The sequence below is a fragment of the Accipiter gentilis genome, chromosome 1, assembly GCF_929443795.1.
Source record: "Accipiter gentilis chromosome 1, bAccGen1.1, whole genome shotgun sequence".
Taxonomy (NCBI): domain Eukaryota; kingdom Metazoa; phylum Chordata; class Aves; order Accipitriformes; family Accipitridae; genus Astur; species Astur gentilis.
In genome coordinates this window covers 11,110,086-11,130,055 of record NC_064880.1, presented here as the reverse complement: position 1 = coordinate 11,130,055, position 19,970 = coordinate 11,110,086, and the positions used below count along the sequence as shown (strand labels likewise).

General features: G+C 38.2%; 1 protein-coding gene across 6 annotated transcripts in view; it reads left to right on the top strand.

Annotated features, from left to right (window-relative positions):
* Window positions 1-19,970, top strand: part of DIP2A (disco interacting protein 2 homolog A) — a 129,484-nt gene that overhangs the window by 57,196 nt on the left and 52,318 nt on the right. For all 6 annotated transcript variants that reach the window (XR_007507324.1, XM_049810848.1, XM_049810831.1 and 3 more), the window contains 2 exons: window positions 7,760-7,879; window positions 13,360-13,605. Coding sequence is in view for 5 of the 6 variants with exons in the window: in XM_049810848.1 (XP_049666805.1) it covers window positions 7,760-7,879; window positions 13,360-13,605 (366 nt within the window). In the remaining variant the exon portion in view is untranslated. The remainder of the gene's footprint in view (window positions 1-7,759; window positions 7,880-13,359; window positions 13,606-19,970) is intronic.

Sequence of the window (19,970 nt, the reverse complement as noted above, 5' to 3'; positions counted from 1 at the left end):
CAAGTAGCTTTTTGTATTTCTATACATGAGTGGTTTTGGTCAAATCCAAAATGGAGGAAATGCTAGGAGGGAAAGGAATTGTAGACATGCCTTCTGATGTTTTTTCTTATTGTGAATTTTACACCATGCTTAAGATTTTTCTCTTGTTTGCTGATTGGTTTCCCAGTCTCTAGAACAGTTATTTAAACATTTAGAAGACTACAGTGTGTGGGTTGGGGTTGGTTTTTTTTGCTTGGTTGGTTGGGCTATTTTGTTAAAGGGAGGTTATAGGATTATCATATTTACTGTAGCTTACTTTCACATATTTCCTGGTTTAGAGCAAGTGCACAAAAAAGGGAAATGTCACAATGGATATTCTACTTCATTTTAAATGGACACCACTGTGACAAACCTGTTTTGGAAACTTCTGTGAAAATATCAATATCCTCATCACATCCTGTTTCCATTGTTACTTCTCAGGTGGTTGAAGTACACTGTTTCCCTGTGAAATTCCTTGTCACAATAGTGAGAAAAGGCAGGTGTTGGGAAGCTTTTCTCTCCTAAATACCTTTGGACTTCTAACTGGAAATTTTTCTGTTTGTTTTGCAGGGTAATTATATGTCTTGGGTTTGGGGATGAGAAGTGCGAGTAATGATGTGCACTGTGCATCCTTAATATGTTGTTGGTGTTGTGTCACCTTGCTTTGCAACTGCTTGGGCATAGTGGTTATTGCATCATATTTGCATTGCTGACATTTAAAACCTCGCTCCAGAAATGGAGCTGATATGCCTGTTTGGGTTCCTTATGAATAATTGAAGGATGAATGAGACTTCTTGAATATTCTGAGGATATATATGGACTCCTGGGAAAGGTGCATGTATTCAGCTACACAAAGAAGAAATTTCTGAATGTCAGGAAAGATTACCTAGTATCAAAATTAACTAAATTACATGTTTAAGAGTAATTCTTTAAATTTACTTTCAGTGATTTGGAAGTACTGCTCTCTGTCTCATCAGTCTAGAGCTTAGCCAATATTTTTGTATCTCAGTATGAGAATTTCTGAATTACCCTAAGTGTTCAGGCAATCCTGCCAGTGGACAATTATTCAAGATGAAGCCTGATGTGTAGGGGGTTTAGGCTATTTCTTGTACTTACCACTGGCCAGTTCTAAAACCCTAGGTAGTACTTCATGTGGACTGCCATGTCCTTCTGTGGTTTCCCATCGCTGCTCTGCTAACTCATGTTTCATTAAATATTCTTGCCTAGAATGTGTTCTTCTCTTTGAAATTTAAGCTCTCAGGGGAAAAGTTCTTAGTTGTAACGTGTAATTGGATTTCTTTTTCCCATTAGTGATGTGTGACAAGGCTTAGTGTATCAAAACCAAATAGTTAGGTGGTATCAAAACCAAATAGTGATGTTTTTGTTTGACTTGATTTAGGTTAAATTTATGTCTATGCAACGTAATGTAGATACAGCTTTCAGAAGCCAGTATCTTTTCCACTTTTTCCTCTCTTAATTTGTAGAAAAAAAATTCTTCAGATTTCTTGCATTAGTGGTTCTCTATCTCAGTGTAGAGATGGAAAGAAAAATGCAAGGTGTTTGTTGTATGTGTTTTTACTCTTTGGAAGTATTACTACTCTGATTCTAATAGATGTTGAATCATCCAGTTCATTCCAGTCTGAAAATGCTTCACATCACTGTTGATGGTCTTTTTCATGGCTACTCATGCTGTGAGATTCATGTATACGTAGTGCATGAACAGAAACATTGACAAGATATCTCATAAAACTCCAGTTACTGCAAAGTGGCTTCACTTCGTTCCTCCCAATACTTCAACATAAAAAGTCACAGTTTTGCTTCACAAAGCCATCTCAGTTTATCTGAGACATTCTAGCTATGCTAAAAGCATTTTCTACCCAAAGAAAAGATGTCCACCACCACCAGCTTGAAATGTTTCCTTTTTTAAATTTCCCTGTATGTTGAACACGTTACCTGCTGTGAAGGATAAACAACTTTAGGCTATATTCTATGTACTGTTGCTGCTTCTGTCAAGTGCATGCTTTATTTATTTTTTAGACTTTCGGGGGGAGTGGGGGCCGTGTTGTTTCTTCTTTTTTTATTTCCTTCCAGCCTTTATTTCTTTTTTTTCCTTTCTTCGCATCTCATCAGTTCTGCTATGTCCTTTTCAAGAGTAGCTGATGAGTGTGGAATGCAACTTTTCATAGAACAGAATCTCTTTCTGGAGCAATTACAGTTATTTTAGAACCATCAACATAAATTACTTGCAAGTGAAACAATTCTGCTTTTTTATGCATTTAATCTGCCATTTACTAGCTGTAAGCACTTTTTTTTTAATAGTTTCCCAGACTTGTTGTCTGTTTAACTGTAATTTTTATCATCCATAGATTTTTGTTTTCAAGCAGTAAATATTACCAACAAAATTTCCAACCATGAATACCATCAATAAATAGTGTAGGCTACTAAATTACCTGAGAGTTCCTGGAACAGCAGTTAATATTACAGCGCTTTAACTAGGTTTTCGTTCTGTTAAATGATGACAATGTGATAGAGAAGGTGAGAAATGCAGACACCTTGCAAGCATTCATCTGCTTTAAGTGCTAAGACCCTCATACCCTTAGTCCAGAGAACACTTGGTGATGGGTGTATTGGTATTGCTGCTGGCGTTTCTTTCAGGGAGGGTGTACAGTTTCTGGTGGAGGCACTGTGCCTTCTCCTATGTTCAGTCCCACTGCTGCCTGGTTTTGGATAAGAATACAAATGAGTAAGCTGGTAAGCCTTTAGGGTGTTGTGAAAAAGCTTTCCCGGCAGCTGTACTTTCTCTTTCCACTCTTGCACTTTATTCTCCTTACTGTTCTTCAGCCTGTTGGTTATACAGCTGTAACATACAGACTGTTCTCCCAGCTTGCCTGGAACAGGATACAGTGATGTGTTTTGAGGAGCTGCTCCAAATGAGGAGAAGCCTGCTCAGCACTCAGGGGTGATACCTGCACAGCAGCCTGCAATATACAGCAGCTCTCTCTTTCATTTCATGTGGTAGAGCTTGATCCTGCACCAATCCTCTGTGCTCTGCCAGCCTTCCTGAAGTCATACTAGCTTTTTACAAATTACTTTTAGGTGGTTTTTTTTTACTTTTTTTTTTACTGGCAAGCCTTGTCACAGAGATGCAATCATATGGGACACTAGTTTACAGCAGCCATTTGTAGAGGCAGACAGTGCTGGTTGCTGTAGCTGCTGCTATTTGGAGATCTGTGAGCAGTAGGGAAACTGGTTAACCTTGTGAATGCCATTTTTTCTTCAAACAGCTGTAGAAATTCTTCCTCCTGTGCTTAAGGCAGGAACAAGAATCAGAGGCTGATAAACAAGCAGAGGCTACGAACAGAAAAGAAACATGCTCTTCTAATAGCTGGAGGGTTTAGGGTATAAGAGTTCAGGTGATTTACACTCCACGAAGTATTTCTTAGTTTTCCTCCCCCATCCTTTTTAAAGGATTTGTAGAAGGAAAGAAAATGAGAGTAGGTACATAAAATGGAAGAGAAAATTATGTGGTTTACTACAACAGAGGAAGGAAAAAATGTTTTGAATCAATAATAAATTGTTGATGGTTGTTTGCAGCTCACTAAAGTGCAGAAACTTAGAACTATTTTTTCAAGACTTTTTCTTCTGCTTTTGGATGGCAGCATACGTATTTTTTACTCACTTTGGTATGCGTAGTCTTCATGTTAATAAGATTCTGGGCTTGCTGTTCATCTCTTTCAGTGTTCACTGTTGAACATTTGTGTTGCCTGTTCTCAGAAATATGATGTAATACAGATCACATTTGATCTGATTTTAATGACTGTTTAAGCCACTGAAAACTGAAATCCACAGTTCTTACACATTAAATAATTTTCACAGTAAATTATTAAGAATTTAGTAATAGACAATGGTAGAGAGCTTCTTTTTGCAATTCCAATATCCAATTAAACTTTAATTTTTAGTAATTTATGAAATTTTGTGCCCTAAATGTTCTGCTTCTTTAAAATTATTTCATTCCTTTTAGTTTTTTTAGTGAAGTCTGTTTCATCATGTCCATAATATAGAAAAGATCTTAAAGGAAACATGGAATAGGAAGAAAGCGTTCCAGGGAGGTGAAACCGATTACTTAATTTGTTTGGCTGAGAGAGGATGGTCCTACTCAGTTATTATCCGAGGACGAGATATTAAAAGAAAAATTTCAAGCTGGAAATAGATCTTAATGAGTACAGAAGGAACTGATGAGTTAACCAGCACTATAAAAATAAAACAGAATAAAAACTTATCCTGACTGTCTTTTGGTTGCATTTGTACCATTTAATCTAGTATTTTCCAGGTTTTGGGGTGGGAGTTAGGAGGACTAGAGGAGGAGGTGGTGCTCATTTTGCCCTCTGGAAATGGAATAAAAAGTAGTTCCCATGCTTGCTACCACAACTGTGTGTGATTTTATGACCTGTCCCACTCCACTTTGTTAAAATGCCCCAACACACCCTTGCCTCAAGCTAGTCCTTTCCATTCCCTAAATACACAACCAGCTAAGAGTGCTTTCATTTTTTTTATCTGCAACATTATTTAATGATTTAATGGATTTATATACAGACTATAAGTATTGTGTGTTATTATTCTCTTTTGGAAGTCCTTTTATGGAGAAAAACCATTTGTTATGTTCCCCTTCTTCCTACCAGATGTTAATGTAACATAAAAATATCTTCTAATTTATATGTAGATATATGCATGGTTGAAGTGAATGCATCTAATAGTTACCATCTTTTTTTAAAAACATGCAGCTTGGTTTTGACTTCAAGTTCTGCTATGGAAATGTGTCCAGCAGAACTGGCATTTTGCCCCTAACTTTTAAGGCTGCAAAAATGACATTTAATTTAAGTAATATTCTCATGTCTATGGATAGCAGTAATGTCCTTGGTGCATCTCAGTAACACAGCAAAACAAGAAGTGTGTTAAGTTCTGCTTACGCTTTCTGGAATTTTGCGAAATTAAGAGGTTTGCTTTTGGGTATCCATGAGAATAAACCTCGATGGTGGACATTTACAGGGGGGCGGGAGGGGAAGTCCAAAACTAAAGATCAGGAGAAACAAAGACTTGACAAAAAGCAGTAACCCAGATGTGGGGAAGGGAGGCAGGGAGACATAATGAGAGGGGCCTGAATTTCTAATTTGTAAAACATCTATGAACAACTCCTTGTTGTGAAGGACGGCATCAGAAATCTGACATGGTGCCCAGTATAAAAAAAATAAAAAAATCTTGTCTCAAAAGATGGAGGTTTAAGAAGTGATCCCCCTCCCCCCCCCCAACAGCATTGTCCTTGAACCTCACAGGTTAGTTGCACAAAAAGTTCTTATTTGAGGCAAGCATCTACCTAGTAAATTCCTAAGTCTTGTAAGAACACACAGGTGATATATTTGCATATATGTGTTTTAAATACAGCACTGAACAGATTATCTGGAGGGAGCTGCAGACTTGAAAAGTGACACTGTTGTGACTGCAAAGAAATAGATGGTGTCTGGGACCATACACCCAGGGGTTATTTTGATTTTTCTGATACATTTGGCCAGGCTGAAGGAAACAGTTTGTTTCTCATTTGAACCTGTGACTAAGAAAAGGAGCTTCCTGATTTTTCATTAAGAGTGGATTGGGTTTTTTTCTGGCATTTCTCTTAAAGACACTGTGCTTTTCCAGTAGTGGGGTTTTAACTTGCTTCTCTGATGGCATCTCTTTGAACTCATGTATTGCAGTAAATCATGCTGTGTAGTCAGGGACCAAAAGTTAGATGCCTGAAGTACATGGTGTCAATGTGCTTTGGAGCAGGGGGGATTTCTACGTGTGGAAATGGAATAGTTTCTATTTAACATAGGAAAAGATGTCAGATTAAGCTATGGTGATCTTTCATTTACTTAAGAATAGAAGTTCTGAAAGTAAGTCATATGCCAGTATTGGTTGTTATAGTTGGTTAGAAATACATTTCATGAAGCCTCCTCTGGCGAGGTCATACTTCTGAGCTTATGGGCAGCATTTGTAATCTGTTTTTGAAATGGAGAATTGAAAGTTGTCCCCTAAGTGTCAGGTGTTTACCCAGTGCATTGGGACACAGCTGCCTTTGGAAAGTGGTTTGTGCCAAGACTTCCTAACAGGTTCATGTAAATGTGCTGTACTTTGCTGTTTCATAGCCTTTCATTCTCTGGGATGCTCAAAAATCTCTTCTGATTTTCATTAAAATATATACTGATTAGCTTTCCCTGAGCTACCCTTGCTTTGTCAATATTAACTGGAATTGGTCAGCATATTTAAAATAAATAATAAAAAGCCTTGTGCTGAGCATGACCAAAGCAGGTTCAAGACTAGTACCAGAAAAAAGATACCATAAAATTTGGAGCTTTACTTGTAGTTGTCATCAAGGTTAATCCCTATAGGTATGGGACAGAGAAATAACTTTTTATTTTTAATATGTAAGTTGTGTAAGTGTATGTCTGTCACATGTCCGAGTTTCATACCTACAAGTCTATCAACCTGTTATATAGTTGCAGCCTTAGATGGATACTTAATGAAAGAACATGTCTTTTTTTTTTCAAATTGAACAGTTTCATTCTGTAATTCTTGTATAGCCGCTTCCACATAAAAAAAACATGGTAAGACAAAAGCATAATCATAATACTTGCTTTTGGGCCCTTTGTAGCTCTGCATAAGCGTATACATGTTGTACTTGTTTTTCATGATTTTGAATCTTAGGTCATAAGTTAAAGTATATTTTTGGTCTGCCTCATTTCTCCTTGACATCCGTTCACTTACGAATTTTCACTTACGAAGTTTTAGATTTTGACACTACTGAAATATATATGTCAAAGAGAAAAATCTGCTGAAGGCAATTTAGAATTACTTGAATATATTAAATTTTATCTGCAGTGTGGTCTTGATTGAACACTAAATTCCTCTTTAATCTCAGTTTTGGCTTAAAAATAAGAAAAGTTAAAATATACCCCCTGAATAGATTAGGGTAACTTTTGCCTTCAGGAAAGTGAAAACACTTTGTGTTTCTTCCCTAATTCTTCCTATACCTTTAGCCTCTTCTTTCTGGTTTTTATTACTTGCATTCTTTTGAGAGAGCTTCAAGTATACATCTTTCACTTCTTTTTCCATTGTGGATTTTGAGGATGAAGAGTCCAGTGCTGTTGCCAGTTTACAGTATCTGCATTGAAATTTCCCCCCAAAATGAAAATAAATCATAGCTCAGTACTAACGTGTTCTGTAACTTCAGTATTGATTTTCAGGGTGTTCTTCCTAAATGATACCTGCAAAGCCTTTTCAAGCTGATTTCATGAGGAAAATATGTCAACTTGACCCTGCTTATAGCCTCCCGTAACTTTTGAAACCATTGCTTCTGAGCTGAATTTGAGTGGGAGGCAGGCTTATTCATTCAGTCCTACTAAACACCATTGAAGGAGAAACAATTGATAGAGTTGTCACAGCTTCAGAACTGAAAACCATGTTACTGGAGTTTAGCTTTGGACCTTTCTGCTTTCCAAGAAGTGCTGCTTCCTCTGAAGCTGAGAACCTGCTCCTTTTTGCAAGCTAAGCAATTGGGCTAAACAGGACTAAAGCCGTAAGGGCCATCATGTGTGATTCTGCCTTTGGATTTGAGCTGTAAAAGATGACGTTGATGCTTTCTATGTTTTTAGAAAGAAATCATGATAAAACTTAATCTCTTAACCTTTTTTGTTTGTTTTGTGTATAGATGTCCACACTGAAGCAGTACAAGCAGCACTTGCAAAATACAAAGAGAGAAAAATGCCCATGCCTTCAAAAAGACGGTCTGTTCTTGTGCACTCTTCAGTAGAAACGTACACACCTCCAGGTATCTATTGAGTTAACATATGTAAATCTTGCCAGGTGAACATGATAGCAAAGTATAAAGAGCAAATGCTTTGTTCTGCTAAGTTGTAAGTATGTTGCAATAAATTTCTATATTGATGACTGTATTTCCTGATAAACAGGTGTTGGTTGGATTTGGGTTTTGATATCTTTCTTCAAGATTTTTAGTGTCTCATCTAGAGATGCTGTAGCTGCTAAAGGTACACTTAAGACCAATAATAAAGTGAGCAGTTGCCCTTTATGCATTAAGTATGTTCTCTTACATAATGTCTCACTTGGAAGGAGATAATCTTGGCAAGCATGTCAGAACTGTAAATAACCTTATTTCACATTGCATAAGATTCTTTTTTTAAGAGTTGAAGAAAATGCCAAAGAATTAAGATGCTGCATTAGCTTGCAGAACACTCATCCGATAGTTTCAACTGTGAGCTATTTCAAACATTCAGAAAATCATATGCTATAATTGTTCAGATTGTTTAGGTCAGAATGTTTTCTTTATTTTTTTTTTTAGGGGGAAAAAAAGTAATCTTCCTGTTGTCTCACAATGAATTCCCTAGAGGTTAAGAAAATCTTTCTCCAGATAACATGTTGTGCTAGCAAGCCTAGTGTTTTGGGGCCAGTGTCTTGTATACAAAGAAGAGGAATTTCCCTAAGCTCTTATTTTTTTGAATGATGTGCACTTGTCTTTTCTAATGTGGCCTCAGAGTAGAAGCACACTGACCTCTAGTGCCCTTCTCTATCAATTCTATTTTTTATCCCCCTTCTGTAAAAAAGCAGGTCTGCTGTGCTGTAACTCTTACTTCCTGGGCTATATTTCTCCTTTCTGTTCTTCCCATTTAAAGGAATTCCACTTTTCTTTGCTAGTCACACACTTTTGTATAATGTTTTTAGTTCTCTGGTTATTTCATTAGTTAATAAATAATAAACTTATTCTGTAGTCTTATATATGGTCTTTCTTCACCCTTATGTTTTTGTCTATAGGATATGCTTAGGTATCATGCATTTTGATTAGCTTATTCCTCTAGTACTCAGGTACTCAGAAGCCCATGAGGGCAGCTATTGCAGCAGAGTGGTTATCATGCTCTTGAGATTTCTTGCATACATGTTGGTTTTATATGTGAAAGTTGTGAAATTTCATAAAGTAAGTCCTGGAGAAAACTAATGTATAGTGACCATCTGTATGCTGAGGCTTTGGGAGAGGGGCCCTGAAATTTCAAATTTCTGCTTATAGCTCTTCAAAGCAATATTCCTTCTCACTCTCCAAAATAAACTCTGATAGAACAGTCAGCAGTGCATTTCACATAGCATCACTCTGTCCTTTTGTCTCATTCCCCTAGTGGGACAAATCATTATGTGCTTGGCATGAGGTATATCATGACAAGAAAAGAACATGCCACTGTTCTGCCTAAGATTTGGTGTACAGAAAATAGCTGCCATCCAGAGGCCGTGCTGAGAGCAGAGGACAGCTGGGCTTTCCTTGTCTCCATTAGCATTTAAAACTAGATGGAATCTTCTTGCAGTTTTCTTGAGACAACCAAAATATCATTTGCTTTTGAATACCTTCGGGACGGATTTGAAGCAGCGTCCCTGCAGTGACTGCTGCGTCCACTCTGCCTGAGGTCAGGGCTCTTCATGCTGCTGTGAAGGAACAAAGTCTTCGGGGTGTTGAGAGACTCTATAAAAAAAAGGGGGGGAGATGCTGTGGGTAAAATGTTACACTAGGTGATGAAAACTGGTCTGCACACCTTCACAGGAGCGCAGAGAGTGGCAGGTGGGGGAGCCCAAGTAACACCCTGCCCCAGCCACTCCCAGGCCTGTCCCAGGAGCCATCAGCCTGTCACAGACCCATCTCCACAAGCCCAGAGGAGCATGGGGAAGAATGGCAGGCGGGAACCCAAGTTAAGGACTCAGAAAAAGGATCACCCTGTCCAGGCCCCTCCCAGGGCTGTCCCTCAAGAGCCTCAGCCCTCCTGTCCAGGCATGAAAGCTATCAAGACCAGTCAACACCAGAGCACCTTCTGGATGGAGGGGGGATGCCATGGAGGGCTCTGGGACGCATTAAGGGATGCAGGGCAACGGTATTTTGGGACTGCATGAGGCTTGTTCTGGGATGTTTAGGTGAGGAACCACAGATGGGGAAGGGGGTAGATTTAGGTGATTTGGGGAGGAACAAGTGTGGGGAAAATAGCGGGGTAAGGGGCTAAAAAGGGCTGGTCATGTATAGATGGTACACTTGCCTGGCCGTGCCCTGCACCTGACCCTGCAGTCTGTCCTCTCCTCCTGTTATACTCCATTTCTGACACCTCTCCTGGGTGAGGGACTCATATTCTGTGTGCGTGGAGTGGCTCAGTCAGTCTATACAAGCAAATGGAGGAGGACTGCAGCCTCTGGCTCTTATGTCCAAGTGTTGGAGACTGGGATCTGGCGACAACTACTCAGCAGAGCCAAGGGTCTGAGCCCAGCTGCTGGAGGGATCCACATCGTGTGTGTGTATATGTATGACCTCCATCCTCCCCAGCCAGAGAGGGGAGCAGGATGAGGCCATGGGGTCTACCCATGTTTGTGTGAGTGGTTTTGTATGTTTGTGCTGCTGGACAGTGTCATCTTCTAAGGTGCCTGCCCAAGTGGTTAGCAGAAAAGACAAGTATACTCACACTGGGATTTAGCAGGATCCAGAAGCACCGTAACTAATATGTTCTGAAAGAAGAGTTATGTGTTGCTGGGATCTGTCATGCTGCTTCTAAGAGAAGGTGACTTGTCGTGAGATAGCTTTATCTCTATAAGAAAATGGGCCACTGGATGAATTCTATATCATAGGACATCATGCCATTCAAAAATTTTCTGAGGACTTGCTGCAGCTGTATCAATTCACAGAAATAATTGTCTTTTTATGGGCCTGCCTTTATTTGCAAAATTAGCTTAGCAAGAAAGATCTGAAATCACAAAGAATCTGAGTAGTGCTGAAGCATCTTGTTTTGTTGTCTTGAGCCATTAAACCACTGCCTTAAAATCCTTGTGTTGGCAGAAGTTACTGCAATTAAAACCAGGCTTAATAGCTGAAATTTTGTTACAAACAGTTACCATCAGTCACCAGGAAGGAAGCATCGGATTCTGGTCACAACGTTAAGTTCAAAACTACCTCCAGACTGGCAGTAATGGAACTGCTTTCACCAGTCATCCTTCCAAAAATTTTAATGTACTTTTGTTTTCATTTCATCAAGTCTCTCATCCTTCCCATGCGGATTTCATGTGATCAGAACTCGAGCTGTAGTCTTGATTCAAGTTTGGTCCAAAGGGTGGTGGTTTCTGTGGCTGTCTTGGGTCAGCTCCCAGCCAGGAAGAGCTGCAAGCCAAGTACATAGCATTCTACTCACAGCACACCGAGAACCACTAATTAACTCTTGCAGCTGCGACAGAGCTACTTACTGAAGTTACCTTGCTACTTTTCTGTTGTCATTATGTTTTGATTATTAGAATGTTTTTACTATGGGTCCTTCATTTTTATACACGGTTAATGTTTTACATTTAAAGTTGGGATGGGGAGGTCCCCCCTTCCTTATATAAGACATCTGAAAGCTTAGAAATTTTAGAGAGACTTCATTAAACATGTATCTGGATAAGGAGACACTATCAGAGTATATATTCTTTGAGAAACCTGGGGTTTTTGTAGTTTTATTTCTTGCTCTGAAGTAATAACAGATTGCAAATGTGGTCTTTTTTTTTTTTCTTTGAAACCTGACTGTTTGTAACCCTGTCTTGTTCCATATTCCTGGAGTTGTTTATTTTTGCTTTCTGCCTAAAAGAAAGGGAAGGTTGCAAGCACTTAGGGGCAGGTTTGGCTCCTATCCAGGAGCAGACGGAGTCAGCTGCCAAAAACTACAACTGTGGCAGTAGACCAGAAATATCATATGAGGCACAAACCCAGGAACGGTGATGCACCACAGCTGTATCTTCTCAAAGATCAATTTTTGGTGTATTTTAATTCAAAATTGTCATGTTGGACTAGGGATGGTCAAGTAATGAGAGATTTGCGATTTTAACTGAAAATGCCATCGATTTTAACAGGCTTCTTATGAAATGATTTCTGATCTTTGTGATTTTAGACTGTTAAAGAGCAGTATTCTGAAGCTATTGGAACTGCATGCATTCTTGAAAAGCCAAAAATTAAACAGCTGGTAATTGAAATTTGTTGCCAAAGATGAGGAAAAGATTTTTATGTGGCTTCAACAAAATTTATATGGAATTGTATATAGCTGAACAGTTACACATTCAGAGGTTTAAAAAAAAAAACCAACCTAAAAGCCAAAATTAAGTTACAGAATTTCTGAGGTAACTCACCTCACTATCACCCAGGATTTCCATGTCTGGAAAGGACTCTATAGTGTAGTAATGGACACTCTTATCTTTTTCAGAAGCTGTTTTTCAGCTTCTGCTGACGTATTAATTGGTCTGGCCATTATGTGTGACTTAAAACTGCTCTTCACAAAGTGACTTGATGTGAACTTTATCGGTATATGGGCAATGCATTGTTTTAGGAGCTTTCCTTTAGTTACTTTGGGGTGCATACAGAGGATCAAGTTCTTAAAGTACAGCGGTGTCTTTAGGAAGGCAAGATTCTTTTTCTGGGACAAAAGTTTCTATTTTTCACTCAAAATCAACAGAGATGTATTTTCTTGATATATAGAAAGACCTTTTTATTTGTTTTTGAATGGATAATAAATGTGGAAAGATTGAGTGCCAAAGAGAAACTTCTGGAAAATTGTAAATAACTGGTAATTAAAACAGGAGCCCTTTATCAAACTTCTAACAGCAACAAATATACACCTAGAATGAAAAGATGCTTTATTAAGCATTTCTATGTAGTGCTTGTTACTATCAATTTATGTGGTTAAAATACATGCTGTTAAATTCCTTCTAATTATTCTTAGATTAATGAAATTACTCTTTCATTGAACTTTATAGCACTGTCCTTTCTTTAGTAATTAGTTCTCAAAAAAATTGTCAAAAGAATCAAAAAATGAAGAATTTCCCCCAAAAAACTAAAAAGAAAATACCCAACAAAAAGTGTAGTGGAATTTATTCAGGTGGGATGAGAACTGATTTACCTGTTCAGAACAGAAATATTCTTTCAGTGGAATAATTATGGTATGCTCACTGAGAATGGTTAGTGAATGTACTAGGAACCTTAGGTAGAAGCCTTTTTTGAGTCTTACGTCATTCCAAATACAGAAGGTAAATGAAACTTTGCTTCAAGTGTGTTGTAGCTATAATGTGTAGAAGTTGTTGCATTAACGTAAAAAATGGGAATGAGCAGAACTTGTGCATGTGAATATACCATTTGCTTAATACATGTATCTCGTGTAGCACATGAGAACGCTACGTGAAGAACATGGAAAAACTTCATGTTCCCGTCTGTTGGGTCATTCCCACATTACATGCCTGTCATCGTTATTTTAATCACAGACACATCGTCAGCATCAGAAGATGAGGGCTCGTTACGTCGGCAAGGGCGGATCACCTCCACTCCGTTCCAGAGCCATTCCAACGTAGAGCCCTGGCTTAACCGGGTTATTCAGGGCTCCTCCACCTCATCCTCTGCATCCTCCACCTCATCTCATCCAGGAGGGAAACCTGCTGCTGCTTCCAATACTGCTACTGCCACCGCTGCTGCCACTGTGCTTGCAGATCTCATGGCACACACCCAGCTAGGTCAGTAAAGAACTGCCTGTGTGGTTGGAATAAAATCAAATTAAAAATCCCAAAGCAGGGCTAAACACAAAAGTCCTCACCGGAAGATATCTGTAAATAGCCTTAAAATGTACAATCCGCAGACCAGGTATGTATGATATATATGTATTTAATGGAAACCAAACCAGTTGTTCATGAGTTCTGAACATGCATTCTTCTTGGTAAAATGCTTGATTTATCAAGAAACTAAGGTTCAATTTTACTGGATACAGAAGCAGATTTTCGTATTTTTGATGCATGCTTTCTGATCTGCATGTATTTACCCTAGACAATATCAGGTTATGGATTTCAAAGGTGACTCAATTGGTAAACACCCAAAAGACTAGAAAAACATCCAGAATCTTTTGGAAAGTTATGAAACCAGGGATACTGACAAAGCTGGATTTCAAGCTCAAATGTGATTTTTTTTCCTTTAATTAAAAGTTAGGTCATGAATAGTCTTTTATTGTGAAACTAGAGTGAAAATGTAGAAGTCCTGGTAAGCCAAAATGTAAATGTTAGTTTTGTCTCAATCTCTGTAATGCTGAAGGTCCAGAACTTCAGATTATTTCTTGTGTCCTAAAATGCAGAGCACTAGTCTTGTGCTTTTGGAAGATTTGGTAGGGATGGAGAAAGGTAGTCTCTTCCACCAAGGAAATATTACAATGTTTTTGTACACTGTAGTGGAGATTGATAGTGGATTTATGTGTGTGCAACAGAACCGCACTAATGTTAAAACGATGGGAAGGGACCTACAGTAGAAAAAATAACTTTGTATCTCAAATAAATTTTTTGCCCAAAGTCATTTAGGAAAATGAAATTAAGATTGGTGTTTGTATTTCACCTATGGGCTACAGCATGAAGTTCTCGTGCTTCTAGTAATATGCAATAGGCATCATGTATATTGTTCCTGGACATTTCAGGTTTTGGCAGTTTTAGTGCTCTACTTACCTGAATTTTTGTTTATCTATGACTGTATGCCTACATACACTATTACAGTTTTTTATATTTTGTTACAGAGAACAGGATAGGTCAGATGAGGAAAACACATTGAAATGCTTTAGATTTAAAATGATTATACAGGCTTCTGTAGACTTAGTAACATCAATTAACGTCATAATTTAAAGCACAAATATATTTTGAAAATACCTGTTCATATAGCTGGTCTAGCTGTTAGGTTCAAATTTTATTGAAAGCCCAATCATATATCCTTTAGACTTCTCTGTTAGATGATACAAACAGTTCACTGTTCTCTTGGGCGTAAGGCAGCTATTCATGAGAGGGTCAAGTCTCTGTTCTTTGCTGGTTTGCCCTCTTGAGTTCCTTCTGCCTTACACTAAGTTTGGGGCATCAATCTTAGTTTATATTAGCAGTGGGCTTCAAACCACAACCAATGCTTGTAGTCTGTGACGGGAGTTTTTCTTCTTCAGATTCCTAAAGCACATTATGAAACAGGGAAAGGAGTATGAACAAGCTAGAGGCTGTCCAAAAGAGAATCCTCTAGATCTTCGATGTGGCTTAGGTGCTGACACAAACAGGGATTGACTCATTTTGCCATGATTGATGTCCCAGTTTTCACAGTGCAGGCAGTTTTCTGCAAGTAGAGCTGAGATGGATGAGTGGAGCTTCCTTTGTGTTCTGGAAAACTCTTCAGATGTTAGAGAGTCTGGGAAGGGTTATCTGTCTTTCCTACTGGCTTTTGCTCCCTCCTGTTTTGTACGGCAATCTCTTTATGGTGGAAGATAGGCATGGAGAGTTCTGATATCTAAGCTTTTACATGGCAAAATGTTTTTTCCCAAGCCCGGTTAGTGTTGTTGACTTGGAAGGCTCCTGCATGCTGAAATGTTGGGTCTTGTTTTCTGTCTTACAAAGTTATGGGCAGCATTTGGCTTTGCTCATTTTTCTGCACTTCATCAGTACTTCATCGATAAATATAGTTAGAAAGATTTGCCTCTTCTGGTTAACTTTTGTGGCTTCATTGCTAGTGAAATCTTTCCTGTTTGTACAGCACATACCCATCTTATTGCCTTTAAAGAAATCTGAATTTTCATCTTCCCATTTCCAAGCTTATTTACGATAAGAAATTTGCAATTTTTTTTTATTTTTTTTTATTTTAATTTTACTTAGTGGATGTAAGTAAGATGGAATATGTCTGCACCTTGCTTTGAGGGCATTCTGGATTTCACATTATGGATTTATAGGAATCATGTTTTAACTCCTTAAAATTAACAGATAAACTTGGAAGGTTAGCCATAATTGTAAGTGTGATTGAAATTCTTAATACAGCTGTGAAAACTTGCAAGATATGCAAAATGCGACACAGCATCCTGTTATGTCTAATATTTCAGGCCACATAAATACATACCAAATGTCACAACTAGCTTCTTAAGACCTATCCATCAGGGGTATTTAATCATCAAAATTGTATGCAAAATCAAGGCCTCATTAACAGTTCAAAGTCCACCATTTAAGCAGCTAAATATTGGACTGCATGCAGGGACGCTGCAGTAGTAGTTTGAAATTTCATTAATGGGAAAAAAATATGCAATTATAGTATCGATCAGGAAGGAAGCTCAGGGATCGTTAAGAGCTGATCTACTAAAAATATTTAGAAAGGTAAAATTTCCAGTGCCTTTGACAAAAAGTGAAATGTCCTTTTGCATAAGAATAATCTTCCTCATTTCTGAAATGTTTGCCATACTCCATCAGTTTTCATTTCTAGCTTGGTAACATTCATGAATGTCCAATAACAAATAAATTGTGACATTTTTTCATGTTTGTCTATAGTTTTCCTTAGTGACAGGAATATGAAAACTTACTCAGTTCTCACACTGCAAAATTCTTTGATTATCAATAACTACTAGTATACTTTCAAAAAGGACCCCTTTGATTTGTTCTAGAGCATAAAAGAAGAGTTTATTTTCTCAGTTGATGTGCTGACATCAGCAATATAAAAGGCATCTTACACATTTTAAATACTATGCCTTACCAAAATATTCTGTATTTTGACTATGTACTGAATAACTAGTCACAATTTTGATATGTTAGAGAATTTAAATTTAGCAGCTTCTTCCCTTGCTGCTCATCTTCCCCAGCTTGCATTTTGATGGTGAGATCCTACTAAATTCCCAAGCAATAGACTACAGTGTTGAAAGTGCAAGGTTACAGTATTTAATGAAGTCAGATAAGAATATGCATTATTTTTAAGCTGTTTGTCTTTCACCTGTAAAAGCAAGGACAACATCTACATGTTGTTTTGGGGCTCTTCTTCCTTTTAATGTAATACTTACTTTAAAATGAGTAAGGCTAGCAGTGTGTCTAGATTTTTTTTTCAAGGTCACCATCTCAGCTGTGGAGTATTTCCCAACTTAGCTCTTGTTAGAGTAACTGGAAAAATTTATTATCGTGATTTTTGACCCACTATTTATTGAAGACAATTCCTTTTCTTAAGGGGAAGCAGGGTTATAGAAGTAGTAAGATAGGTGATTTGAACTGCTGTGGCTCTGTAAGCAGTTTTACAGGAGTTGTAAGAGTGAAGTGTGTTAGAAACAGTTTCAAAGAGTTTATTGAAGAGGAAATGCAAGAATGAAGTAGTGGCTTGTGGATCCTATTTTGTGTTCTGACTCGGTTGGTGAACTCTCGCCCCCCCCCCCCCGTTGTTCCAATATAATTTAATATGCTTATTTTAAATGTCCATTTTGGTTGAGTGGCTTCCTAGAGACAAAACAATCATATACAGCCATCTCTAGGTCTAACCCAACTTCCTGCTAGGTAAAGTGTTTGAATCTTCACCCTGAGATACCTCCTTAGAGACTACTTTCTCTCTGATGCCTAGCTTTTAATTTTCTGGATTGTATCCCATACGTTCTTTCTTGGGCCACTGCTCTCTTTTGTATTTATCTCTTGTTTTCTAATCAATAATGGAAAAATACTTCAGTCTAAATCCAGTTAACTTTTTTCCTGAAGTCACAAGTCTGTTCAGACTTTTTTTTTGACTACTCTTTACTTCTCTTCATCTGCTTTGCCACAGTATCTCTAGATGATACAGACTAATTTCATGGATTCTCATGGGCATATATTAATAAAATGCCTAAATAATTAATGAAGCTAATGTGATTTTTATCTGAGCATAAAACCTGAAAACTGAACTTACTCCTTCTACATGCATAGAAAGAATGTTGCCTTCTGAAGGCATAAATGGGAGGGAGAGTCAGTTCTCTGCTGCATGTAAGATGAAATAGCTGTTGACAGCAGAGAGGTGGTTCATCAGGACCCCTGCCATTTCCCTTCTATGGCGAGGGACATTGATTTGCATAAAATTTGGCTGTGAGATGCTCATAAGATATGCGAATGCTATGGATTAGCACCTCCATATATAGATATTTTTTTGTGCTTGTTTTCAGTTGGGAATGATTGTTAATGGGTTTTTTGTTTCTGTTCTGAGCATTCTCATTTTTTGTGTGTTTTCTTTGAGCAGTTCCCAAGTACACAGCTCTTCCGTAAATGTTCCTAAATAGCTTCTTCCATATGTTATTTTCTGAGCATCTAATTGCAGAGCTTTTGTATTTCAAATATCCACCTCATGCATGTGGGCTTGAGATTGCTTTTTCCCAACAGGAATATGCATGGTAAAACCTGCATCCGTTCAGCATATTTCAACTTCTGTACTTTATGCATGGCTTCTAACCCATACATGCACCAAGTCTCATAGTGTGTGTCAGTCTCTCTTGTCCTCTCTCTTGATTGTTGTTGTATTTGTACCTATGTGTATATCACTTCAAATGTATATTTTGAGTCACCTTAATGTTTAGTGGTGACAACTTCATCTATAGGAATGCTATTTTGGGGCCTTCCACTGGTGAAGCCACACTGCAGATACATCCTTATTGTAGTTCTGGCTGCTGTATTCAAGGAGTGGAAGCCTTAGACAGTGATAATCACTGCAGGGTCTGTAAGTTCAGAAGTATGGACTTGTGGGCAGTATGGGAACCAAGCACAGTTGACTCTGTGTCCTTTCCTGTGATTAATTTGTATGTTGCATGAAGTCCGTGTTTTGGGACTTTGGTAAAGCAAAAGGAAAAAAAACAGCCAAAAAGCAACTCAAAAAGTATATGGAATTCAGTGAAAGTGTTTCAATTTACTCTGAATACATGGGCTTTCTATACACCCTGTAAAGTAGTTACAGGGATTAGTTTTACATAGTTGTCACGCTTTCTTGTTACTGGTTCTAACTCAGGCATTTGTCAGAGACATTAAGTTGTACTTTGTTCTTCTTATACCTTAGCCACATGAAAGGAATTCGCGGTCCTTGCTTAGTACTGAGCAAGACAGGTCTCTGCAATACAAATATTGGCATTGCAGTGATAACTTTTGGAAAATACAGGAGTGGATTTAATTTTTTCTTCTGGTGGTCCCTCTAAAACTGCTTAGAACTATACTGGTGGCTTGTATGCCAGCTCTGGAAATCTGTGAACAGAGCTATAAGCACTTGTTATCTTAGTCTAATTGCTTCCTCAGAATGGGTGGAGTAGTATATGTATTTCACAGCACTGCCTAGATCTCCATATGCTTTGAGTTCTTTCTACAGGATTTGTGACGTGCTATGGTCCTTCAAGGGGTATCACTGCAGAGCTGCATGAACCCCAAGCAGTTCCTCCAGCACAGTGCAGCAGCATATTCTTAAGCTCTTTTCTGTTGCACTCCTATTTTTACTCATTAGGATTTTGAGTATTTCAGGCCTCCAGATCTTGCTTTTCCTTATTTGAACACTTCTGCCAGATGCTGCCATTTTCTAACCTGTGGCTCCATTCAAAACCATTCCATAATCTAGGTCACAATTTTGGAATGACAGTATTCCCTAAGCATTGTTCTGCAGCACAGAAATGTCATGCAGTTCCAAGCAATGCAGGCTTTTGCCTCAAGGTTGTTACAAGATGGTTCTCAAGTCCCGGTGAGTATGCGAGGATTTGAAAATGCCCTGCTTTCTCTATGTAAATATACATTATAAAAAATTTAAGTATTTATTGCTTGTAGCACACACCATTAAAATGAAATAGCGTGTCGTGTCTGGCCACAAATGACCACCTCATGCCTCAGAAAACCCTGTGCTAAATATATTTGGTGTGAGCGCTGTGTATCTATAATGTTGACATATATGCCACAGGCTTTATTGAGTGTTTACAGGCGTTCTAGCTGTTCTCATTGATTGATGCTCCAGTGAAGACTATGTGTCTGTACCACAACATAAACAGGAAGCTTTTACCTACAGTATCTTTGTGAGACACTTAAAAACAGGTGATGAGAAAAGCTGCTAAAGGAAAACCATGACTGGTCTTACAAAGTGCAGG